Here is a 27,229-nt window from a genome sequence, read left to right as displayed (position 1 = left end):
GAAATAAGTAATCATATTTCAATCTTCATACCGACAATGTTGTTGAGGGCACCCTTCCCGTCAACCCCCGAGATGTGATTCGCAAAAACAACCCTTTGGGCACGGCGTGAAATTCGCCCTCAGGCTCCGGACAATGACAGTGCCGCCACTTCTTCACCCGGCGCGACGCGACGCCGCAGTTGACGTCACGGTCTGTAACCATGGCAACCTAACGGCGCGGCCGAAAGCACGCCGTCTCCTATTCGGGTGCCCGACCCTCCAGCTGGAACGATCGGCCTGAGTGGTGTTGTGTGAGTGACCCCATGTCGTACGAAAAGGGGCTGCTTTGAGCTTCTGCTGATGCGCCCCCGTCGCCATGGGCCAGGCTGAGAGCAGAGACGAGGGCACCGAAGACGATCCCGAAAAATGCAACTCACGACGGGATTCGGACAATTTGGTAAGTGACTCAGACTTTCCAGTATTATCTAATATGAAAGGACAATGGCCTTTTAACCGCTCGAAGAGGTGTATTTCAAATTTTGCCATATTAAAAAAATATCCCAAGAATCGAGTCCCTAAGTTTGATTTCAGGTGCCTTTCTTCCTTAACTAGCTTACTGATCAGTATAGTTTCAATACAATTTAATCATTGTAATACAGTCGTTATATACTCTGTTTTAAAGGGTTTAGTAGGGCAAGTACCTCACTGCCCTTCGTCGGAGACTCGAAATCACTTTTCTTCATCTCCTTTTCGGTCTTCGTTTCTGTCGTGCATATTAACACTGATAATAACGGACATAATTTTTGAGTAGAGATAAACGATTCGCGAATATCTAAACTGTAAATGATGCTGAAACAACCAGTAATTATTCACATAATTTCTCTAATGGTTATACCAGCATAGTTACGAAAAATTTGATTTGAGAGCTAAATTCTGAATGTCCTGTTAACTTTATCCACCCAAGGAACTGAAAACTATGCATGACTTTGCCTTGGATCATTTCTATTCTGTACAAATTAAGCTGTCCGTGCGTTTGTAATTTGGCCCTTAAGGAAGTAACATGGGCAACTTTACATCTTCAGTGGGATAAGTTGTCATAAATATACAGTACAAAGAGAAATCTATAAATAACGTGTAGGTGGTCCTGTTGAATACGCTGCGTGATCGCAATTTTGTCGTCACTGTAAGAATATACCAACTACACGATGCCAATTTCAATCAAATGTTGGATGTTATAAGTGGATTTGGAATTCGACTTACCATTTACGCGACCAACGTTCTAATTGATCACGACCGCAACCCATGAAACATTTGTGAAAAAATTGAATATTATGGTCTGGGTACAATACTCTTTTACGAATAGAACCAGTTAGAGAATATCATCGAGCGCTAGGGTAGAGAAAAGATCATAACTTCAAGTCAGCAGTTCCAGCAGCTCATGGAGCTTCTCAGAATTCGAAAGACAAGAACAATTCGCTTACATCTAGTGTCGGAAGAGATGATGGAGAGCTATAATCGTACCGTGGATCAACGTTTGTCAAACACGGTGACGGACCAATACCATGAGAATCAACACCTAGCCCTCGTATTAATGGCATATCGAGATTCCGTCCATAAAGCTACTGTTTATATCATACCAAGACCAAGGAAAGATATGAGTTGCTAGTTAACTCTTACGATTTTCAAGTAGGCGAATTCGTGTGGTTGTAAAATTTGCGGACGAAGGTGAAAACTCGCCCAAATTGAATCAAAATTGTGAGAGCTTTACACGGTTTAAAAGAAGATTAATTATGTGGTTTACATGATCCAGTGGACCCTTAAAGTAAAAAGGAAAGTCGTTCGTCTGGATTGGTTAACGAGATAGTGTGTGTGTTCGAGATCAACAGCCTTAGGAGGGCAGTGTTACGACAAGCGGCTGGCGCATGCAGACTTAGAAGAGAAAAAAGGGTGTATTGCGGCGCCGACTCGACGTGTGATTTATTGCTTTCTTTTATGTACGCAGGTTGAATAATCTGGCACGTTAATGTTTGCATATTTCTAAGAAAATTATGGAATTTTCTAGTCAGGATTTTAGCTATACAGAGGGTCTATTAAACTTGAGACAGCGTAATATCTGGAAAACGAAGGGTTTTGGAAAAAAGTTTCAAATAAAATTACGTGATATAGGGGGTGTTTCTTTATCATTTAAAGACGACTCACATTATCGGCCCGGTCAAATATTGTAACACTATGACTTGATAATTTCACGTTAATGTGAATAAACAATGCAAAATGAAGGCTGAAATAGTTGACCTGACCGTGGCCAGTTCTTGATTATACCGTAACCTGATCAAAATATGAATAAACTCTTGTCGTTTGATTGGTACATTGTTTATTCATATGGGGATGCACGGTCAAGCCATAGTCAAAACGGTATAAAATGAATGTTTGAATGATCGCGACTTGATCGATAATATGAATCATCCTTTAGACCGGTTGAGGCGTTTCGCATAATCGATATTCGATGCAGGGGTATTACGGTGGTGTTCTTTTTTCCTTTTTCTTGCTACAGTATATGCTCGTTATCAACTTGGCTGAATAGCATCTTTTTGGTCGACTCGGTCTGTCAGTAAATTAGGAGAAGCACAATTGTAGAAATTTTACCTGCCAATAAGTCCAGTGTGGCCTGATGGTTGAAGCTTTACAGAGAACTTCACACAAAAATGTTCGGTGTACGGTTGTCGTGTACCGTAACGTGTGCATTGAGTGTGAGAAAGTGATGTTTTGCACATGCTCGTGAAAAAAAAAACTATTCACTAGTATGTTTTTTTATTGTAGAATTTAGGTCAGAAAAACGATTTTGGTAATTTACGTTCGATCTCCGCCGAGCTATGTGCGGTCTAGGTATTACATATAATAGTACCTAGCGATTCGCACAAGTACACCTAAATTGTTTTGCTTATGCAGCAATTTCCTCAAATTAATGCAATAATAGCCGCTGGAACGTGCCTTTATTACCCATTGATGGCTCCCTTTAATAACCGCTCCATCTCACATCAGCTTAAATAGGCACATTGCTTGTAATAAACTGCTCACCCAGACACGCGGCGCCAATTGAACATTCCGCAACCGACTGCCATTTCATGCTTCCAATCAGGCAAGTCGTTCCAATCCAATGTGACGTCACTCCTGCCTATATACTGAATTTATATATTTGACATGAAAAGTCGACTTAACTTTGATGGTCCGACGCAGCGTGGACTGCGCCAGTGCGGCAGCCAGTTGAAAATATCGGCGGTACCGTTCACCACGTGTGGTTTCGATATCGCTATGGAAAATGGGCGTGCTTCGCGAATTTCTCGTTGGAGACGCTGTTAACATGAATCGGTGTCAGTACTTTTTCTTTTAAATTTCCGAATTTTACAGTGGAAAAGAGTAGGGATTGTGGAGGAACTCTTAACGCATAATTTCCAACTATGTCCACAGGAAATTTGTCCGATATTAGACAGCCGAGATCCAGGAAGATCAGCCAGACCAGTAGGGTGCGTTATCAATGTTTGGCCACTATTAGTGATAGAGTAACTGATATCGTAATTTATGTTATCAAACGTACTTGATTAATCGTCTAAAGTACCGTCGTTGGTGGTAAAGTTCAAGAAGATAATGTTTTAAGTGTTGAAAAATCTAAGTCCAGGTAATTTCACTTGGGAAATTATTTCAATTTTAAGGCATGAAAATGTCATCCAGATGACGATGCCAGCACTTTGATCTATCGTCCACCCAAGGTTTTCAAACGCGTGGTCACTCTGCCAGCCAGATCATTTCCATAGAAACTACGAAATCGAATCAGAGCATTGGTCAATTTCTTCACTTCCACGGAAATTTTCTTGTTGGCAAGTTATCCGCAATTTGAAAAATTTGGCCTTAAGGTACTAATTTGGGCACACGTTGCTGTTAGCATTATAAGGAGGATAACTTCTATGAAAACTTAGGGATGGGCGGCACGCCACTGCTCAGTTTTTGTTTAATCGTTTTTGTGGAGAATAACCTTCTAGTGAAGTTAACTGGACTGATTTTTCAGTGCTGGGCGCTCGATTATTATTAACTAAAAACTAACTAAGAATTATTATTTTTAACTTACTATCACCTTTGACTGTATGCCAGCATTTTATTTCGTAGAAACTTTCAAATAAAACACGTACATTTCCGGTCAGATTCTTAATTCTTACGGAAACTAGCGCAATGTTCTAGTTAACAACATATGGCTAATTCGACCCTTAATTAGAGATTCAAATTCTACATTATTCATACAGTATAGTATCTGAAGCTTATACTTTATTGCAATTTCTGATATTCCTAAACTTAAAATAAGCCAAGCAGCCGTAAACAAAGAAACAGATACTGTTGACCTTTCAGCGCTGCCTCTGTGTATTTTTGGAAGTCGTCCCATTCAAGAACAGGGAATTTCTATCTAACGAAGTTCCAAGGTTTTAAGGATTTTATCAGTTGGATTGCAATAAAAAAACTGTAGTAGATATTGTCACTGTCCTTCATTTTATATTCGGTGCAAGTAGGTACTGTATTTTGTTTACTTAATGAATTGCTTGGAGATACTATAAAATGTGGTTTTAGAACTTATACGCCATTTATTCTTTTGAACCGTTTTTAGTTTGTATCTCGGTTCGTCTCTTAAAAGCAAAACCGTACATTCACGTTCTCAAAACTGAGGCTTAAAATTACAGATATTCTTTTTCCCATCATCAGAGAATCATTAAGGATGCATCGGTGGAAAATCATTGAACATTATATTTTTGATCGTCTCGGTTTTACAATTAGATCTAAATGTTTTAGGGCAAAAATATTGATTTAGTTATTTGCCATTTCTAAATTACGAGTTTCAAGTATTTCTAGTAGGTACCCATGAACATAGTTTTCCAACAGTGTTTCACGGTCAATTTCCCCGTTAATAAGTTTATACAAAAAATATTAATATTTAATTGTTATTGCAATGAGTTCTTAAACTAGAATATTCAATCGGCAGAAGATGAGGGTGAACTTATTTTGTCTCGTCACATTCATTATGAATGTTAATAGTCAATATAAAATAATAGGAAATAGTCAAAAATTAATTTCCCTGTTATTAAGTGAAAACAATCTTAAGAAATTTTGTTGTTGTTAATGGATTCTTGATATTGTAGTTTTTAGTTTTCCCGGGTTTAAATGTTGTTCCGCACGATTTTGTTTTCATTAGTTTTATTAAAAATTAAAATCTGTTAAACAGAGAATGCACAGTCTTCATTTTACTCCGATATTGATAATGTCTCATTTATTTTGCTTGAACTTCTAGAAAAATTTCTGGATGGAAATAATTAAAGCCGAAAAAAACCAACAAAAAGCTTTGATCTCGATTTGAGAAAATATCCTTTTTTTAAAGAACATTCGTAGGATTTTTTTTCTAATATTTTATTATTTAATTTTTTTTAATTATTTCTAAAAACCAATATTTAACAGTTTTTCTGAATTAAATTATATTTTGGTTTTTCAAAAATCGATTATGGTATCAGGTGGCTAGTTATCAATATTTGTTTTCTCTAACGAAGTAAAACGATAAAACTTGATAACAACTGAGTACCAAAGTTAAACCCAAAAAATGAGGACATTTCAGAATTTGTAGTCAAGTTAAAGGCTTATAATCAATTAAGCAAATAGTATATTAGCTTCGACTCGTATGTAAGTTATTGGTGAGGCATATTCATTAAGTCCAACAAGCTTTATTAGCACTGGAATTGACAAAATTAGTGTACCTATTAAGTGTTATTTGCATGATCGCACATTTACTGAGCAGCAGAAATCATAGATAAGCAGCAGATATGTATGCGTGTACTAGAGTTGGTATGGTGTATATTTAAATAATCAAATCAAGTCTGTAACATTACGTAGGTAGCCATATATGGATATACGTATGTTGATTTCGAGATTTTGTATTTCTTCAGAGTAATTTGCATTAGTAGGTCATGTTAAGGTGAACCAGGGTCCTCATATAAAATAAAGAGTGCTCCAGAACTTGGATGAAAAGATATCCCAAATTGCTCAGGTGTCTTAGATTCATGGATTGGGTCTTGAATTTCTCTATTCATTCATCAATGGAAAAGTTAGATATTTTCAAGCTCGGCTGGAAATGCAATTTCGTCTTTTGCTGACGACCTATATCTTCTTTCTATAATTTCCGAAGGATTTGTCGATTTTAACCAGTATTTTTTCCCACCAATTTAACAACTGGTTGGAAACTCCAAATGATCAAAAAACATAAAATTTACGGATATGGAAGTTAGAAATTTTCTGATCTTGATAGGAAACTCAGTGGTCTACCTCTCACAGTTTACCTGGATGACTTGGTACTACACTCTAGGGCAAAGTATTGTAACATTTCTAAAAATTCAAAAATTCTGAGGTGTTTGGATGAGCTGCAGTATAACAATCTCCGTTAAGTAACTTTTAGGCACTTACTACTACTAAGTAGTACTACTAAGGAGTTCGGTTGTCTTTTTTGTCTGAGTTTCTTCATGCGCCAAAAGTTTTGCAACAAAATCTTTTTGATGCAATTTTCAATGGAGGGAACATTTTTGCCCGATAGTGTTTATTTAAAGCCGATATAAATGTTTATAGAAAAGTGTGTCCAAAATTAATATTCCATAAGACTCTTAAGAAATTTGTATACTTCCATCTATCACATCCTATCATTATCAATGCTACTATGAATAGTGGAAATGATCTATTTCTTATTAAGTGAGTGCTTATTTTGTATTTGTTAAAATTAAATCAAATTCTTGGACTGCGTCTTCTCCAAACCTGACATTCCACATTAACCGCTATATCATTGTTTTTGTTATGAATCACAAAGAAAACCTCAGTGCATCAAAGCCTTTCTGTACATATCTACAATTAGCTCACTTTGTTTTGGTATTCGCATTGTTAATAATAATCTAGAACAAAGCATGGCAGACGATAAATATAACCATCTATACATAACAAACCTCGCATATTGACCTTTGAACTCTTTTTTTAATATTCAGCCGTTGTTTTGGTTTTGCTTTTTTTTTGGCTCTGACTCATTTCCTGGAGATCATCAGAAATGAAGTCCGCACAATAGTTAATTTGCATTTGTCAAGTGAATTAACTGCTCCACATGATACATTTACGTACTTATTCTCGTATATATGCCCCAGTTTATTAAGCTAGGAGTGGTCGCTTTAATCCTAAAACCGACATTTCCATGTCCTCGATGTGTCGGTGACGGTCATCTGGACTGTTAGGAAATTTTATTGGAAATGATTGAATATTGAATAGGAGGATAATGGTGAATGCTGCAGCTGTAATTACGCAACGACTCGTATTTATTAACCTTTACCGCACTTCGTGGAAACGCAAACTCGCTTTATGGGCATCCATATCGGTAACGACATAATGCAATCAAATTAAACTGAATAGACAATAACCTTGATTAAATAATCAGTGTTTTAAATAATGTGTCAAGAGCAATGCACAAGGAGACACCTTATGACAGTGCTTACCAGATGTTCTTTTCAAAATTTTCAATTCATTTTCAATTTGACATGTACGCTTAATGATTGATTAAGAGTCCCGATCTCTTAGGTACCCTTTCCGGGCCTTTGATTTGTTGGCCCTAAACTGCTACAGTTACGAAATTGGTTTTGTCATGTTGGTTTGAAAAACTTTACTCCCCTGTGGTTTATATTTTTACTCTGAAATAACAAACATTCAAAGCAAAAATCCAATTTATTCAGTGATTACTTTAGTCGCAAATGTAATAAATTTTACCTACACAGAGCGTTGCAAACAAGTTGATCGATGTTTGTTCTCCACCATCACATGCTCTAGCACATGCTTCTTAGAAATTCAAACCAGGTAAAAATATCTATATGTATCACAATAATATGGCAAAACTTGTTCATTAGTAGTACAGAGTTTAGCCAACAATGGTTAATTAATTTCAGTAAAAGCATGATAAATTGTGCCATATTTAACGTTTCCTATTTGTAATAAACTATAAACTAATTAGGAAACAGCTTAATGAAAGAGTTAAAAGGGGTGGTTAATTTGATGCTATCAATCGCAACTGTTGATAATGACAAATCAGGTTCTATATCTTGTTTGTTTTATGTACGATTACAATCACACGAAGTCATCGTTTATGGTGTCTGGAGTATATTACAAATGGCGTAAAAAAGTGTAAGGGAGTGACAACAGGAAGTTCGATATTTATCTTAATTTGTCGACAATTTTTAGCGGCGGATTGAATCTGAAAACTCAAATTAAAGGCCTCTTAAATTTTGTTGTATAACACGAACTCATATTTTATCTGATAAATTTTGCCTGTAAGTACGAAATCATTGTTATCTAACAAAAACATTATCCACCAGTAAAACGACAAAAATCAAGAAATGTGGGAGATCCGACAGACAGTCAGAAATCTGCGAACTACATCAGTCGAAACTTCTTGGTACATATTTTTGACTTTTTCTGACGATGGAGAATTGGCTTAAATGTTGATTGTAAAGAGTTTTGTATAGGGCGTTCGAAATAAAATGCCCTCTAATCTGGATACCTAACAGATTTCCGAAAAAATACATATTAAATACTAAAGTTGTGGAGCTCTTATTGAAATTTATTTTTGAAATTTGTTTTCATTCTACAGGATGTTTAACTATTTTATTTCTGTAAATTGGAAATAAATTTCGTAGTTTTTGACTTACCGATTTGCAATTGCTCCTAGGGGGTTTTGACTCAAAAGGTGCCGAAAGCAGTTTTCCCTAAAGTTATATTATATTTTTATAACTTCCTTCATTCTCTACATTATAGCCAGGTTAACATCTCGTATAAACTCCCATTAAATTTCTCGTTAGAGGTTTTTTTATTTATGCTCAAATGAGCCTCAAAATATAGACTCTTCTTTAAGCTATAGATCATTTTATAGTCTGTCTAAGACTGTATTCACACCTCCCTATTGTGATTTAAGCAGCGGGTTGCATGAAAATTTATAACTAAATATGTTGCCTTGTGGAACGATAATAATCCTTATCGTCTTTATACATACTCATCATGTATATCGGCAAATTAGCTCCTAATCTATAGTCGGTATAATCATCTTAAGTGAGCCCGATTTATCAGACTGGAGATAAAGGTTCAGTTTGAGAGAAACATTTAGTTCCAAGGCTGGTTAAGGACTCGTCGGTAATCGTTATGTCGGTCATATTTTGAGAAATTCTAATTTTTGTTTTTCCCACTTTTAAAATTCCTATTGGTAAAATGGTCAATTCTAAGGTAAGTTCAAATTTAATTTGATCTAGTTTATTCTTCTAAGTTCAAGTTCTGTCGTGTGTGTTAGATGGGAGTTGCCATTTTGGTAGTTAGGAAAATTCTATGAATAGTCTCTTTGAATTTTCATGTTAATCCAGAAAATCTGGTAATAATCGCCCTTAAACTTTCTATAGCACTAAACAAAAGTTAATAAATCATCAACGTATTAAGTATCTTGTACATTGAGTGCTGACGTTAAAATACTGTTAAAGCGATAGCTCTATTACGATTGAATCAATTTTTATCTGTCACATCTCATTGGTTTGCAAACCATTATTTGAAGTGCATATAACTATTACTTTTAACTATACTTCGCGTATAGAATGGCTCATAAAGGCTGCGCACTAGCTTGTGAAAGTATGTCATTAAAGTGGTTAATAAAGAAATTTCAGAAATAGGGGCTCCGCTGGACCATACCATAATAATCCTGTAATAATAACACCTATAATCTTTAATATGGAAAGTTACAGTGTTACAGTTTGGCGAGTTTGAGGTGATTAGTTCAGGTTAGATGCTTTAGAATAGCAACCAAGATATGTAATAACGTTATATATCCTACTGTTTTAGAAACTCAATTCAGATACAGGCTGGAATCTACAAGCAAAGAGTAAAGTTTATTTAGAATTAGCTCTTACAAACTTGATCAAATTACCTTCAATCTTAAAGGTAGCGTTTCACGATACTTGATAAATTTTAACTTTTCACTTTGAGCAACGCTTTTGAAATCAGTTTACAAAAATAAGCCAGAGGAAGCACGAAATAGCATATTACATTACGGGAATAGTAAGATGCATTTTACAAGCGAGACGAAAGTTTATGCGATTAAAGCGAAGGAATATGCCTCAATTGCGAGTTCTGTACAATGCTTTTCCTACAATATCATCATAAACTTATTAAAATCTTCATTATGATAATTTCCAGAGACAACATTTGTTTAGGTTGACTTGGATGTACTAAGACATCAGTACGAATTAGCTGTAAGCTGTGCGTAATATTATTACATAACAGAATGCAGGTTCGTTACAAAACACTGATCTATAATTGTTGATTTCTTGCTATAGATAATTCTAAAGCCAGTTGCAATTTACGGGCAAAAGAGTAGAAAAAATTTAACACGTAGGTAAAAACAAAAAAAAATGCATTTATTTAAGAGCTCGCGTGTAGGGAAGTTAAAACTTCTTAGGCCTGGAAAAATCTTCGTTAATACGAATTACCCACATCCTTGATATTAAGGCAACCTTTACAGAAGGTTTAACAGCAACAGACCTCTATGCCTTTAAAATGTAATAACTTGGACGACAAGGTAATTCGGTTTGAGATTAGTTTGATGTGCGAAAAAAGCAAAGCGGTAAAAGAAAGAGGGAGGAAAATTAAGAAGACTCACTTGAAAGAAGGGGCTCAAATCTGCTTAGGACTGGCATAATCAGATTCTGTATGTGAAACTTTTCTTTTTACTTGTGAATATTATGAAAGGTTTTTTACTATTGTATTATTCCACGAAACAATGGGGCACATTAGAAAATGAAAGCAAAAACAAATATATAATATAGTATTGTTTTATTTAATTCCGAAGTTCCTTATGGAAAGATCATTAACCCTTAATTTTATCGAAACAAAATAATGCAACAGTATAATAATCAATTTATTACATACTCTCACAGTGAGCCGATAAACTCTTGAGGATAATTTTAATGTGACAAACAGCTGCTGGTTTAGCAACAATAATTACGCACTTCTATTAACAAGAATGTGATAGAATTTATATTGTAGGACAAGGTCGATTATTTATTATTCAAGAGTGAATTGTTTTAAGTGATTACGTGGTGTAGACTTTGATTTCGATGTGGTTTAAATGAGTTTAAATATCCTGCTTTGGCGTGTCGTTCGTGCTTTTAGATTTTCAGCAGTAAATAGGAAACCAGCAATAAAAAGAGTCAATCTAGTGGAAGTTGCAAATGGCAATAAAATAAATTTCGGCCATGTGGAAAACCCGCGGAAATTAACTGACCTACAATAGTTATGTCAAACCGGACGAGTGCTAAAATAAATTTGGAGTGATTTCAAATTTCATTTATCTAATAATACTTTGCACTTATTTTCTCCATAGAACGTTTTAAAATTTTCTATGAAATAATTCAGTTTACTCCATTAAATCGACTGATATTAGCTGCAAATTAATAAAAGTATTTTGCAAAGTGATGAAAAAAGGGGTATGAGGAACCACAGAAGGAGGACGAACCCATTCTACCTTAAATTACTAAGTCGAGTGTTAGGATTTTCAATTGAGAGACGTCTCTGTGCTTTTGTCCAAACCAAAAAAATTTCGCCAACACAGATTAGTGTAGCGTATATTCGTCAATTTCTCGAGATCTGTTGCGTTTAAGTATAGGACACGGTACATGAAACACACTTAGAAATTTGCGTAGAATTCAAAAATGAAATAAAAAAATAGGTATTTCCATTTGAAAAAACAAAATTGGTGGTCGTACCCGACTTTTGGACTACTCTGTATACATGAATTTACCTTAAAAAAAACCGCAAGAAAAAATAAAAATCGACGTGTCCCAGGATTTTACCGCATATGTTCAGCATCTTAGTTATATGGACTGTTCCATCCAAAACTTCCACACTGTATGTACTCGTATATGTATGTAGTATCGGGTTTTGATACTACTGTAGATATAGGATGGTGTTTATATCTTATAATGAAATCACAGATAGGAAAGGACTATAAGTATGCGTTTATTAATGTAAAGTGAACAAAAGAGAGTATAAAGTAACTTGTGAGTTTAGCGAGCGCGGACGCGACTTCTGAGTTACCAACGACAACCGAACCCAGAAGAAAAGAGAGCTTGTACATGCTCTGCAAAATCTTAAATACTAAAGCCTATGGTGATAAACCATGGGCGTACCCTGGCTAGGGTGCCATCTGCACCACCCGCCGCATCAAACCGTTACGTCTTAAGCTGGGAATTGGAACTGCCACTATAGGGCCAACGAAATTTATTAAGGGCAATTCAAATGCCGACAAAGTATATTATAGGCAGTTCCAATGCCGATCCGGTTTATTGCGGGGATTTCCAATACCGACAAGGCATAGCATGGGAAATTCCCATGCCCCAACTAATGCCCACCAGGGTCGTACCCCAGGGGTATGACAATCTTGAAGTTAATTCCTACTATCTAACATGTATCCAGCTTAAAAGTAACGCCTATCTATAAGGGACGCGATCCTACATGTATGTATAGTGGGTCGATCGGTCAGCACTAGTGGACGCAAATTTAAAGTGAAAATACATGATTCAAGAACCATGAATACGCAAAAGCGATATATGGGCATGTTCCAGGGAGGTATTGCAGAGCACATTTACTATGGCGTGGCAAAAGAAATACCGGCACATGACTGACCCAGCTACAACCATGAAATTGAAGAACTACTACAGGTTTTAACCTGAACGAACTTGAACTACTACAGGCACCTGGTGAGAAATTAATTGTTGGAAATTGAAGTCAGCCACAGCAGTGAGGTCATTCTTGTCTATAATATTTTTGAATTTAATATTCGAGGGATTCCTAATGTAAATCCCAGTCAAGCATTAGTTAGTTTCGCATGCGAAAGCAAAATTTGAGAGATACTTTTAGCACAAGCCATGACAAAGCCTTAGCTAATTTCTCATCGACGTTTGCCTAAAGTTAAACGCATCGCATGTAGCCTTTGGAAATGTTAATGTGGCAACTATAGATAAATATACCATTTGACCTCAAAAATTCACTTTTACAGACATTTTCAAAGGTACCATTGTAAACGGAAATTGTTGATGATGATGGTGTATTAAACTGAAACTATTTATAACGAAAAATTGGCGATATTGTATTTCATCCTTGACTTCTCGTTCGTTAACGAAGTATATTAAAGTACCTTTGTTCAAATCAACGACCGTTGACTAACATTGACTAAATATTCACACTTACGCAAATACAGCTTGTGGCAATTTAATATTGCGGTCCAGTGGAAAATTTCATTGTTAAAATGATTTCGTTTGCTTGTTGGTTTAAAATTTAAAGGCGTAAGAGTTTTACACTATTCTTCAAGGTTGTCGAAGCCTGCTATTGAACATTTATTTGCAATACATTTTATGATAAATTGTGATTATGTTGATAATTTCTTCGTGTTTACTATACAGTGGTATGCAAATTTATGAATATTTTGAAATTCCTTTGAAAGGAATACGCGATGAGTGTTGTTTTGTTTATGTGTATAGTGTGTGGGTCGTAGTCTGATTTTCAATTTGTACTCATTTACCTACGTTTTTGAACAATAATGCCTTCATTTCAGGCGTTTAATAAACTCAGTTCAGAAAGGCTACCAGATCAATGTGCTAACAGCTTTTTTGTACATGGAATAATTGTATCGTTACCTTTTTCATGATAAACATGATCTTTTATCAATTGCGCTTTTCGACTAGTAGTGTCTTCTTTTTGAACTATTGGCGCAATAAGGGCAATTTTTGGTGTAAGTTGGCGTTACTTAATATTTGTCCCACTTTCATAAAGATACTATAAGCCCTAGTAAAAATCAAAGCTGTTAGTATGCAAACATAACTAAATATTATTTACAAGGGAACCATCAGATTTGTGACAGAGGGATTTTTGTTTAATTAATACATATTGTACAGCACCCCCCCCTTAACAGGTGTGAGGATTTTACCACATGATTTTTGGATTACGAGAAAAACATGAGTAAAATTTTTTAGACAACTTCCATACCCCGACATGTTTATGGTTTTTGCAGAATCAATAAAGTTACCAAAATCCACTAATGTTACCTGACATTTTTTTTAAATTCCAGATCTTTTATATTCAGCTTTAAGGTTTTCTATCTAATTATATGGTATTTCTAACTAATCAACTAATTTATCCATTTGCAATTTTCTTACAGGACAAATCATTAAAATAATGAACATATTTTAATAGGGGATCAAAAAAAAAATCTTCCAGTATACCTTGAATCGCAAATGTAGCGCGTGGATTAAGCCATTTGCTATTTACCATCATATATCCGACGAATAGAGAACAGCTAAAGTATTTATCTAAGACATGCCTCCGACATTTCAACGCCTATTTCACGTTTTTCTAATAATCTTTATTTTAATTATGATGAATTAGTAGATAAGTGCAAAATCAACCACTGTAATGTGAGAAAATATAAACAATATAGACATCACATTTCATTTAGCTACGTAAAAATTTAAAGTGCATCCAACATCCTGTTACGTAGTCGCAAAAGCAAGGCAGTCTGCCAAGAATGTAATCTTAAATTTGTAAACACACTAAACCAAACAATTTGTGTTTTCTTTTCCTTTGTACTGAGTGCCATGATTTTTTTTTCAGACTGATAGTGAAGTTGCCTGTGAGGAAACAGCAGGTCTCACCGCAGACCAACAGGAAGGGGATGATGACGAGCTCTCCTACTGTGACTATCACGACCTCCCACCACCCCCTGATGGGGGCTACGGGTGGGTGGTGGTATTTGCTTCGTTCATGTGTAACATGATAGTCGATGGTATTGCCTACACCTTTGGTGTCTTCCTTCAACCCATGGTTGATTATTACGGCGAGTCAAAGGTAAAGGAATGTATAATATTGTAGAAATCATAACTGAAGCAAAACAAATGATCTAGTCCTTTTAAACGTCATATTCCTTTTCGTAATAAATCCAAAAAGGGTACCTATAATTCTATGATCGAAAGCTTGTCGCTTCCAAGTACATGGTTTCAGCGAATATTGGTCTTCAGATTTTTAAATGAGCAACTCTCCTGGGAAATGATGTCAAAATGACCTGTGGAACTGGACTGTATTGATTGAATCATTTTGACATTATTCTCAGGAAACGTTCCACGATCCAGATTCAACAATTTGGTCTCCGATGACCGACGATCTCTTTTATGATTTCTTCTTTTACAGCTACAATGCGACTGTGATCTCACATATTAACGCTGTTTTCATACTGTTCAGTTCGCAGCAGATCACCTAGTTATAGTTCCGAATATACGAACGAAATGAAAACGTAATCAGATTATATTTGACCTCTCTCTAAAACTTCAATAAAATTACGAATTATTTTAATCTTATGCAGGAAATCGGGCCAATGCAATGTTTTGACTTTTCTTAGAATAACTTCGAACTTTGAAGTCTGATTAATGAAATATGGCGGGTGAATTGCAAATACGTTTATTTATTATTTGTCTGAAATTCCTGGTCGACATATTATTTGCTTCTAGCGCTGACTCAGCTTTGCTGACGGTTACCACATTTTCAATGATACTAGGACATGGTTGCTAGGTCATAATATGTTTTAATAGTTATTGTTATGACTTCGTTCTGGATCTTTTATTTTAATATTCCTGTTTAGTTAGATAACGTAGTCGAAATCATAGTTTTGCTGTCAATTTCAATAAAACGTCGGTTTTTTCTTAGATAAGTTGTTTCACTGTCCTACACCCTAATTCTCAGCTGCAGGCGCGCAATTTTTTTTTGCGATTTGCCTTATCAGTCAGCGGCAGTTTCACGCGAGAATGTGCCACTTTCTGTAGTTTGCCAGTCAAGACAGAAAGTTGATCTAAAGGATAAATAATACCATTTTTCACTATCTGTTTTTTCGATCCCTCTTGTTTTTCTGGTCCATATCTATGAAATAATGTTACAAAGCTTTGAAAAATATTTGCTTCTTCTTTGTTATTGTGCAAAATATGTTTAGGCGATTGTTTTGTTAAATCAAATATAAAAAAATATGTGCATAAAGTATCGGCTAAAGTCTCTTGTAAAAAACATTGTACGTTGCGGGAAAGAGAACGTGTTTAGCAGCGCTCATCAATCTTCTAGACCTCACCTACAGTTCGCCCTGAATGTACTTGGCCTGTCCTGCAAAACCCTACTTTCAGGTCTTGTAACATAAATAACCATAGCCCAGAGTTCATATCAATTTTATGTGCTTTTGTTTCAGGGAAAAACGGCATGGGTTGGCTCTCTTCTCTCAGGGATGTATCTTAGTGCCGGTCCTCTAGTCAGTGCCCTCACGAACAAGTATGGTTGTCGCGCAGTGTGCATAAGTGGTGCCATAATTTCCACGTCCGCCTTCGTCTTGTCAGTGTTCTGTTCAACGGTGAACTCCTTAATGTTAATATACGGTTTTATAGGTGGAATAGGTTTCGGTTTAATCTACTTGCCAGCCGTAGTGTGCGTGGGGTACTACTTCGAAACCAAACGGTCCCTCGCTACGGGCATCGCGGTGTGCGGTTCGGGGGTTGGTACCTTTGCATTTGCTCCCCTTGCCGATATGCTTTTGCAATCGTACGGTTGGAGGGGTGCGAATTTAATTTTAGCAGGATTTATTTTAAATTGTGTCTTATTTGGGGCACTGATGCGACCGCTGACTTATCCGAAGGAGTCAGGGGAGAAGCCGTTGTTACAGAGAATGGCCGAGGAACGGCGGATCCAGATGGAAAGGGGTAGCATCGGAGGTTCTTATTTTATGGTTCAACTGCCTGACGGGACCATGGAGAAGAGGATGAAGCAGCCGTTAAATATAGATCCAGGTTTGTTTGGTTTTTATCAATCCTTTATATACTAAGTGAGTATGTGGAGTTGTCGTGCTCATTATAATAATGATAAAACCTTTCATGTGTAAGAGGTACTCGGGCAAATAGAAAACAGATTTATAAGTTTATTGCCATTGTAAATTAGATAACAATGTATGGTTACTTTACGATACGTTGCTAGCTGTTACAAAAAGGATTATTTTTATTGTTATTAAGCGGTTTTCCTGCTTATGGATAACAAAGCTCGTTATCCAAATTTTCGCTTCGTAGTCTTTAAACTTTAAACCCCACTTAAATTGCCACGTTTTGTCAATAAGGAGGCTTAATAAGTAATGTAATATAGTCGATTTTCGAGTCGTCGATGATATGTAGATTTATGGTATTCTAAACCTTCAACGTCCTTTACGGTTTATCTTTTTACCCTTTGTATGAACATTTTTTACTTTTTTCTCTATGGTTTTATTGTCGATAGCCGGGATTATTAAATTTTTCAGGATTTTGGAAATTAAATCCAAAAATTAGTGGTCTTAGTTTCGATACTTGTGTACCCGTGAACCGTCTTTTCATTCTCTCAAATGAAGTAAATAAATCACTTAAGCGTCTATGAGAATAAATCAAACTAATGACACGCTTTCCCACACTTTAAATCAAATCATTATTTTTTATCTATCTGCAGACTAAACAATTTCCAAGCACCGCTACCCATAGGTACCATATCAAGTTTTAGAATATTATGTCGTATCTCTTACCGGAAGCGTTAGCTGATAAGAAATACAAAATCCTTGTGTCGATGCACTTTTCCTAATTGTGAGAACTCGTCAGAAACGCAGAATTTGTTTATTGTTTTAAAATATTTTTATTTCCTTGGTGTGAAAAAAATTAACTTTAGATTGTGACGCCATTTTAGTTCGTGATTGAATTTAGATTGAGTTAAAATATACATATTAAAAATAAAATTATTTAAAAATTAAGAATATTATAAATAACTATAATGATAGTTTTGCACAGTTTTACAGGATTTATTTCACAGATACAAGCTGGTTGTAAAAAAATATTTGTTCGCTATTTATCAAAAAACCCAGCTTTGTGTAATAATTTCTTGTATGGTTTAGCTGTGCGATTATTTTAGTTGTAATATCTGCTTTTTGAAAATATTTTAAAATTGTCATTCTTATCAAGTGCAAAATCAAAATTCTTGAATTTTACGAAACATTCGAACATTTAAAAAATGAATTTCGATATAGAAGTCTGTACCTTGTATATTTAAAATTATCATCCGCTTATTGCCCAGTTGCATTCTTTCATTTTTTATATGAATAAAAGAATATGAAAAATTATTATAGATACTCGAAGTGAAGATGGGCACAGGCACATAACATTCTACTGTGCAGTACTAAATAAGTTCCCTATGTATTAGTTGGAGATAAGGCGTTTCCATTTACTAAAAACTCAATGCGGTCTTATCCATGTAGCAGCTAGTTGCATATAAGAAAAAAGTACTTATTCGATTATAATCTCAGCCAAGTACGCAGAGTTGTTGAAAATATTTTTGGTATTCTCGCGTCCCGCTTTCGAATATATAGAAAATCCATGATTATAGCATCTATCAAAACTGTAGTTAAAATTGCACACTATATGTTTACAAAATAACTGACCGTTACTTTTACTTAAAATTTTCAGGGTTAAATAAATGACCACTTACATTTTCACAACGTAGTAACTATTTAGGTGTTCATTCAAGTCTCAATTTGGACCAGTTGGCCCCGGGCACCCCCATAACACCAATTCCAACAGTCCCAACCCTTCCCACTATCGCCGAGGTGAAAATCACGGATCAAAGTGGTAGTTCCGGCAGTCCCAGCCCTGGCGAAAGTCAAACCGAAATCAAACATCCCCGTCTGTTGGAGCTCAAAAATCAAACAAACACCGCAGAGAGTGGCAAAGACCCGAAACTACCAAGAAACGCTAGTCAGCCCGCCTTCTCCTCACAAATGCCAGGTAAAGTATGAAATGTTTTGAATTAGTTCGAAGCAAAGTCTTTATTTTTCGAGTTAGGTTTACCTAAAAACGGTTCGGTACCGACTTTCGATAGGATAAGGAAAACATCCGTCGGGGAGAGATTCAAGCCAACCCTGGATCCGATTAAATCAGCTTCGAGGGGAAAAATTGGGTCCAATGCTGATATGCGCAGACTCAGAAATACGTCTACAGGGTCGTTTCTTAGTCGAAATAATAATAGTGAGGTAAGTGAGGGTAATGAAAATTGGTGAAGATTTGTAAACGTTTCTGCAAAATTGCCGTAACACTTATTACTCACATAAACGAAATATGTTACATTTTTTTCCTAATGTAAAATTTCTTTAATTTTTTTAGATGTTTTAATTCAAGTTTGTTCCAATGTCTATAGACATTTATCTGAATTCGCCCGAAGCACCTTTTAATTACCAATAAGCAAATAGGATCGTACGGATTCAGATACAATGGTGGTTACAAGTAGGAAACTGCTTTCGAAAAATTCCAAATTTGATTCATTTGTTTTTCCAAACCGTTTTTCTAATTTCAGTATGTTAATTTTTAACTTCATTTTTCTTTAATAATACTGAGTGGATTTTGCAGTTGAACGCGAACTACCGTTTTTGTAAAAATTCCATACAGTTAAAATTTCTCATTTTAGGTAGATGTAGAAAGCTTGGGCTTCACGACATCAAAACTGTCTCTGGCGAGTAAAAAGGGCAACATGGTGAGGCCAATGTCTCGAAAAGACATTTTTTATTCCGGCTCCATTACGAATTTACCTGAGTTTCATCAATCTCAAAAGTCCCTAACCAACTACCGACAAAGTATTATGAGTATTCCCAAGATGAAGCAATTAGAAGAAGACGGCTCTCGTAAGTAGGATTGTAATTTTCTTTTAAAGTTAATTTTTATTAGATACATGGAAAAGCATAGAAACAGTTTCTTTATTTTATCGAATATAGGACAGGCAAGATATACTAATTTCTCGTTGGTAATCACGAGCTATTATTTCTTACATTATAGCAGAATTACTATTTATTTATAATTTTTTAATTTATATTTATATTTACAATTGTGTTATAAAATTCCACCTAAACTAATTGAAATTTGTTTTTATTTAGCTGCCGACATTTGCCCTTGTCTAGCTTTACCCGAAAGTTTCAAGTCGGCATTGTCGCAAATGATGGACATGAGCTTATTGAAGAATCCAGTGTTCATGTTTATAGCTGTGTCTAATCTCTTTGGTATGGCGGGCTTGTATGTGCCGTTTGTATACCTCGCAGACTGTGCCAAAAGCAATGTAAGTATTAAAGGATTAGTTTTATTGTAATGGATATTAAAAGACGATGCGAAATCCTGTGATTAACAACACTTTTGTGAACGTTCTTCTTGTCTTTGTGATGATTTGTAGATTACCACACTATTAGGATTTTGTCATTAACGTTTAAGGATTTTATATTTAGGTTATAGTTTTTGTTCCAGAATGAAAAAAAAGAAAATTTCAACAATCTTTAAATTCTCCTCTTTATCCAGCAATTGAATCTATGGCGGTACATTTTTCCATATGTCCAAATTAACAAACCGCACACGTTTTCAATTTGCATTATTAAGGAGGAGAAGGTTGCGGAGGTAACTAATGTGAAACAGAAAATAACCCAGATTTATGCAAGCAAAATGAAGATAAATGAAGTATCGTAACGTATTATTTAACACAGTTTACGTTCTTGTATTGTAATTTTTCCTGCGTAATTTGTGTTTCGGTTAATCCCTCGTTTATCATAAGTCCGACAGTATCAATACGTAATTCTGTAAATTACATGCTAAGGGTTCATATCTTTTTCTCAGATCAAAAAATATACAATATGTAAAATTGTCATATTTTGTCCTATAACCTGTATATTCACCATAAGTTCACAAGGTGAGTTTTAGTCCAGGTATGGCTTCAATTGACATTTCTATATACACAACTGTCAGTTTGAGGCATTTTAAAGGTGGCTAAGCGAAAGTTGGCGCAAACGGCTCTCAAAATCCTTCCTCTTGGGGACTTGAAACGACAATCACTTATATACACATCCCCAAAAAACCGTTATTGTTCCTTTCACGAAAAGAAGGAAATTAGAGTTCGTGAACAAAACGTCACTCTTTGGGGGAACGATTCCATTCTTAACAGAAGTGACATATCGAGGACCTGGATGAAGCATTAACATGGAACAATGGATAAATTTATTTGTTATCAGTTGTCAGTCAGATCTTTTATGATAAATAAATGGCTTAATCAACGTCTCTCGTTCACTATTCGCTGCCTACTGCGAGACCTTTTTAATGATGCCCGTTACAATACCCATAGTCATTCAGTATGCACGTCCATGAAGCCATTTGTGACCCTCAGGACCACGTAAATCGAAACATGACAAGAAACCTATAGGGAACAAACCCTAGTCAACCCTACTTTCCGCAGGAAGGAGAGGAGGTTAAAACTTTTGTGTCGTAAACCTTTTTGATTTTGAGGTTTTTTGGATAATAAGATTTTCATACATTAAAACAAATGCAGTTCAAGCTGAATATCTACGTTTCGCGTATTTCAGGGTGTTAATGACACTTATGCATCATTGCTGATTTCAATCATCGGCATAACGAATACAGTGGGCCGTGTCGCATGCGGTTATTTCGCTGATTTTCCACAAGTGAATGCTCTCATGGTGAACAATATTTGTTTGGTGATATCTACAATTGCTGTCGCCATGACGCCGCTGTGCCATTCGTATGCCTCTTATGTTGTTATGGCTATAGCCTTTGGTATTGCAGTTTGTAAGTATTTTTTAAACCTATTAGGGGAATGTCTTGATGTACTTCAATTTGTCCATAAAGTTCAATAATGACAGAAACAGCAACATATAACGTAAATGAAAATAACAGTTGACACTGGTGACATAAATTTACCATCTTTTTCCCTATTTAATTCTCCCAAACTTTTATAGCTCACTCCGTATACTTGAAAAGAAAACAAAATGTATATATATTTTGTTACAACTTTATCAAATTCCAACTTCATGGTTCAATCAAGGGATTGTACCATAGTTGCTAAACTTATATACTTAGGAACAACTTGTAAAATCAATATACTGATAATAGAGTATTTTCAGCTGGCTATATTTCTCTTACCTCTATAATCCTCGTGGACCTTTTGGGGCTCGACAAACTCACCAATGCCTTCGGCCTGCTGATTCTGTTCCGTGGAGCTGCGGCCATAGTCGGTTCCCCGTTAGCAGGAGCTATTTTAGATGCAACTAATTCGTATAATATTCCGTTTTACGTGGCTGGTAGCTTGTTTGCTGTTTCCGCCATAACCAGCTTCCTTGCGCCTTACATGAAGAGGTTTGAAGGCCAGGAAGAGCAAACTCAGGCCGAGGGTGATGCTCTCACTCCAATAGGTGAGAAGATGTTTTTTTGATTGATTTGCATGTTCATCCTATTTCACTTGGCACATTTCATATGTTTACTTATTTATTTTGTCTTTTTCGATTTATTGTGTATTTTAGTACAAATTTGTAAAATATTGTTGGTTATTAGATTCCTTTTGTTTTATTATTTTTATTTTTAATCCAGTAAATACTTTTTTTGTGATATACTTGTTCTCAAAATTAATAAAAATTTTTATTAAGTACTTAATGGTTAAGTCAATACTAAAATATTCCACTTTGTTTTTTACACTCGTCACTATGCTCAACTCGTTAATCTACAATTTTGATTTTGAGGTGCGATTAGGGGTAGAATTCTGGTAACCGAAATAAGCTCACATAGCAAAATTCGATTTATGTACTATGTACATTCAGGATGTTCATTTCAAAACGAACCTTTATCTTTTGTGTGTGTGAATATCTTTTGATTGGGAGAAAAATTTAAAATAATAAAAAAACCGTCTATTTAATTATCTAGGAGGAAAGTTAATTTGACATTAGAAAGAGTTGTACCAGTCACCCCTTATCCCTTTTTATCCTTACTTTGATATTTAAAACGGAACTCCCCATCGAGTGGCACATCATTGGAAGCGAAATTCAATTTGCTATATAACTGTGTCAAAAAATTTTAAATCGGTTAATGGAGTCGGAAGTTGGAAAGAACAATGCGTAGTATTTTTTATTTTTTTTTATTATTTAAAATTTTCCTCCTAATCAAGAGATATTTTGTGTGGTTCTTTTTGAAATGAACGTCCTATATATGCTATTTTGTATAAGTATATCCAAAAGAATATTTGTGGCACATTGATAAGATATGAATCTACAGGGTGTTTCAGAAAGTTTCAACCAGTAGTTACCTCAAAACATAATTTACATTTCACACCGTATCACGTAAATTTGCATTTTTTTACGATTTTCTCTTACTCAGAATAGTGATAAGTGAGATCCGCCGAATGGTCAACGTACCCGAGAAAATCGAACTGGTCAATATGGACGCTTCGACAATTCGAAAACTTCGGGGTTGTATTTTTAATTTTAGTAACAATTGGTCTAAATACAGGGGTGCCCGATATTGTGCGAGCGGAGGATTGAGGAAAAACGATTATAGCTCGAAAAAAAAAGATTAAATACAGAGTGTTAATAATTTTTTTAGGTGCTAAGGAGAAAATGTTTTCGGCTATACAGGGTATTTAAAAATCACAGGATAGCATTTAGTTTTCTTCCATTAAATACATGACTGTATATGATATAGCCCCTAAAAAATCGAATGACCTTTTGCATTTCTTCTGTATCATTAGGCCACCATAGGTTAACCATTGACCTATTAAACATCATTCAATTATATACCCGGATACTATACAACACTTTTGAAATGTTCCCAAAGAAAAAAATCCAAACCAGGCATGCGCATTGGGATAATTTGCGATCTCATTTCTTTCCGTCTCCTCGTGTCTGCTCTACTTAATAGTTCAACATACATACATACATATGTATATTCAGTATTACATTATTCGGACACGCACCATTTAATTTTCATTCACCTCCATTATCACTCAACCTGATGTAAATAGTGCATGTGAAAAAGCTTCCTGGACGATATTAGAAACATTCTTGGAATCCTCCTCTTTTTAGATGAAGACGAAGAAGAGGACGAGCCAATTACTATGGGAGGGAAAAGACCACTGCCTAAAATAGTAGAAACTTCATCCAGCCCGAATGAAAAGGAAATTAAGCAAATTGAGTCCGTTTTGTAAGTCATATGAGAGAGTAGCATTTTCGCTGAATTTGAACTGATGTCAAACACAAACAGTTATAGCCGACTTTAAAGCATAATTACCAAGAAGTTTTGACATGGTTATTTTAAGTTTGTTGCTAAGAATTTTTATTTTTTCAAGAATAATTTTCTGTTTATTGCGAACAATTATTTAGAATGTTGATCCTCAATATTTCTCTGTAAATTTTTAAATGGAAATACCTGAAATTATATTATAATATAATTAATTATATATATGAAATACTTATATTCACCAAAGAAAAAATAACTTTGTTCTTGATATATTTACCGAAAAGTCGCCTATAAATAATATTAAGATAATTAAGGGTCAAATGTGATAATGGGTCTATTTATTATTATAAATATGAAGGCACTATTTGCATGAGCTGTGAGATTCAAAATCTATTTTAAAGGAACTTTAAATATGGATTTTAAATGGGTCAGTCCGGCATGTTGGAGTGATAATAAACTTAATAAATAGGCCCATAAATTTAGATTACTGCATGTTTGTGTATGACATTATCAAGACAAACTATACTTACGAGTGTAAAGTTGATCAGTATGCTTGAGGAGTATTAGAAGTGGCAGGAAACGTTGAGGCTGGGAGTAATTAAGAAAAATTTGTCGTTGTGGACGTATTTTATTAATTGACCTGACCTGTGGAATTAAAGCAACATCAGGTTTAGCTATCGAAATAATTATTAAATTATGGCTTTATCCTGTTTACGTGCCGATCTATAGTATTGCGTGTGAAATGACTTAGCGTGCTGTTTTTTTATAATGGCGAATAGCATGAATTTTGGTAATAACCAAGACCGCAGTTTTGCTTTCCTTAAGCGCATGGAATTATGCAGAATTAAGGCAAAAGCTCCTTGAATAAAGGAATTATTTTTGTATCATTTTGATTTAGGAATAATCGTAGATCGTTTTTCCAAACACAACTGAACCAAAATGTATTAAACCTCGGGCCACTAAATTCAAAAGTCCCTATCTCACTCATCTTAAGCCATGTTTATGTATATACTTTTGGAAATCAGCTTTTTAACAATGCAACAGTATTGTACTACTTTTTTATGAAAGGAAAATGTATTTTTATTGTACCAATACAGCTTGTAGGACATATAGGTAATTTTAAATTTAGGTAGGTAGGTGATTAATAATTGATTAAATGAAATAATAATAATCGTAGTTACTGTATAAACGTAATTGACATACAGAAATCGTCCAATTATAAATTTCTCTCTGTCTGTTGTGCAGCGAATTAGGTAAGCTGCCTGCCTGCGTAATCCGACTTTTGTATAAGTGCTCAGAAGCGACTTGTCTTACAATAAAATACTTCGCCACTTTGTCGTTTAAACTATGTATAGTAAACTGTATTGTATCTGTGCAGTTATTTGACTATTTTATGTAAAAAATAAAATACAATTAATTGTTATGTGATCTCGGAAATGTATTTTTATTATTATTTATCGAATATTTCATTTGATGGAACGATGATGTCACCACTGAGTCTCTGTTATGCATTAAACATAATCGGGGGTAAAACAAAGAGATAGTCACCCAGATGCACCTAAAAAAATGAGGTATAAAGCTTAGAAAGCATTATTACTAAATATTGTCAAACATTGGGGGGTTACCTTGAAGCAAAATTATACTCTTATACACATATCTGCAAATGTTTCGTTTCTGAGATACCTATAGTTTCTAGGGCTTATAAACAATGTCAACTGAAGTAACAATGTGAATTTGCAATGCACCACTCGTCAATCTAATTTCTAAGTACAATTTTACAGTTGTGTGCTTTCAAGAAAAATCGATGGATCTGGACAGCAATACAACGATTACTTTTTTCCAATTTGTAATTTAAGAAGTAATTTTGAATATATAGAGAGTACACAATCATCTTATTTGACTCCTTTCTTTACTAAATCCGTCGTCGATAATGAGTTAGAATTTTATGTTTGGTTTCTCGCTAAGTTAAAATAGGTTAGTTGTGTTCCCACGTACTTTTGGGATGCTCAATTTAAAACAGTCTAGTCCCAACGATCAACTGTCTTGAGAAATGTAATCATCAAGCAATTGGCGCGGACGAGTCCGTTGCCCATGGGGCTTTAGATCCTTCTTGTTGATAAACCCGAATCAATCTGAGATAATCTTAAAGTGTTATCCCTTTTTAACCATATTAAGTTCTAATGTTCGCCAATAAAATTTTTTTAGTGATAATTTGCACCGTTGCCTTTATCAGTGACAATGAAGAAGAAGAGGGGAGGGGGGGGGGATATCTTGATCAACGAGGTTTTACAAATGTTAATAAAACAAAATACCGCGTTTTTGTGAATAGTACTTTCAATCTATTTGTGGACCATTGACTGTAGGCAATGTAATGGAAATTGGAGAAGCGATTTTTCTGCCTTGAGAAAATGTAGGACATAAAAATTCATTTTTTATTGAATATTAAATTGATTCTCCCACTTTTTACTGACCGTTTGCATGAAATTTGTTTCCAAGGGAGATGGTTCGGGTAAGTGCTATCCTATATGTAGGATACAAATGGTGCTTTGCAGCGTTTATCTCTGAGTTATCCTGAACGTATCTGAATCATTGAAAATATTAAATTTCGTCAGGAATATCTTCCTGTTCCTTTTCCGACTCTCTTCACATTTATATGAGCATGGAAATATCGGTAGAAGCCGATATGATAAAACGGGCTGTATGCTTTGCTTTGCCGCTGTGGATAACGGCACGAAGCCGTGGGAAATAAGCTTATTCCCTTATCGGTGCGTGCGCAACTCGTGGGAAATGAAGGTATATGGCAGTCGAGGATTTTCCCATTTCATTTTTGAGTCTGAAGCAATGCAATGTCTCGCCAATCGTTAGAAAAATAAATGCTAAAACGGGATTTCCTTCCTTTTGACTTACAAAACCTTTTAGGAAAAGGCGTAAAAAACATTCGTCATTTGACAGATTTATTCTGGCCCCTGACTTTAACTGTGCCGTAAGAGAGTCAGTGTTTTGCGCCAACGAATTGGGCCATCTTTTTTAGTGTG

General features: G+C 35.2%; 1 protein-coding gene across 3 annotated transcripts; it reads left to right on the top strand.

The window, feature by feature from the left end:
* The first annotated feature begins 237 nt into the window (after positions 1 to 237).
* LOC136414023 (monocarboxylate transporter 14) lies at positions 238 to 25,631 on the top strand. Of its 3 annotated transcripts, none has more exons than XM_066397811.1 (10): positions 238 to 436; positions 14,728 to 14,961; positions 16,340 to 16,931; positions 18,663 to 18,932; positions 18,990 to 19,177; positions 19,609 to 19,822; positions 20,072 to 20,250; positions 21,536 to 21,758; positions 22,094 to 22,381; positions 24,041 to 25,631. In XM_066397811.1, exons 1-10 carry the CDS (start codon positions 356 to 358, stop codon positions 24,160 to 24,162), a joined length of 2,391 nt encoding a protein of 796 aa, XP_066253908.1. In that variant the 5' UTR covers positions 238 to 355; the 3' UTR covers positions 24,163 to 25,631. The 3 variants fall into 3 exon arrangements, with proteins under 3 accessions (XP_066253908.1, XP_066253909.1, XP_066253910.1); XM_066397812.1 differs by lacking the exon at positions 238 to 436 and adding an exon at positions 3,213 to 3,500; XM_066397813.1 differs by lacking the exon at positions 238 to 436 and adding an exon at positions 9,185 to 9,300.
* The last annotated feature ends 1,598 nt before the right edge of the window (positions 25,632 to 27,229 follow it).

The sequence above is a fragment of the Euwallacea similis genome, chromosome 16 (genome assembly GCF_039881205.1).
Source record: "Euwallacea similis isolate ESF13 chromosome 16, ESF131.1, whole genome shotgun sequence".
Classification (NCBI taxonomy): domain Eukaryota; kingdom Metazoa; phylum Arthropoda; class Insecta; order Coleoptera; family Curculionidae; genus Euwallacea; species Euwallacea similis.
This window is presented reverse-complemented; position numbering and strand designations above follow the sequence as displayed.

Bases quoted from the DNA above. Each gene is read 5' to 3' on its own strand.
- LOC136414023 (XM_066397811.1), top strand. From the start codon at position 356: ATGGGCCAGGCTGAGAGCAGAGACGAGGGCACCGAAGACGATCCCGAA. The intron at 437-14,727 runs GTAAGTGACTCA...TTTTTTTTTCAG, and splicing joins GACGGGATTCGGACAATTTG to ACTGATAGTGAAGTTGCCTG. The intron at 14,962-16,339 runs GTAAAGGAATGT...CTTTTGTTTCAG, and splicing joins ATTATTACGGCGAGTCAAAG to GGAAAAACGGCATGGGTTGG.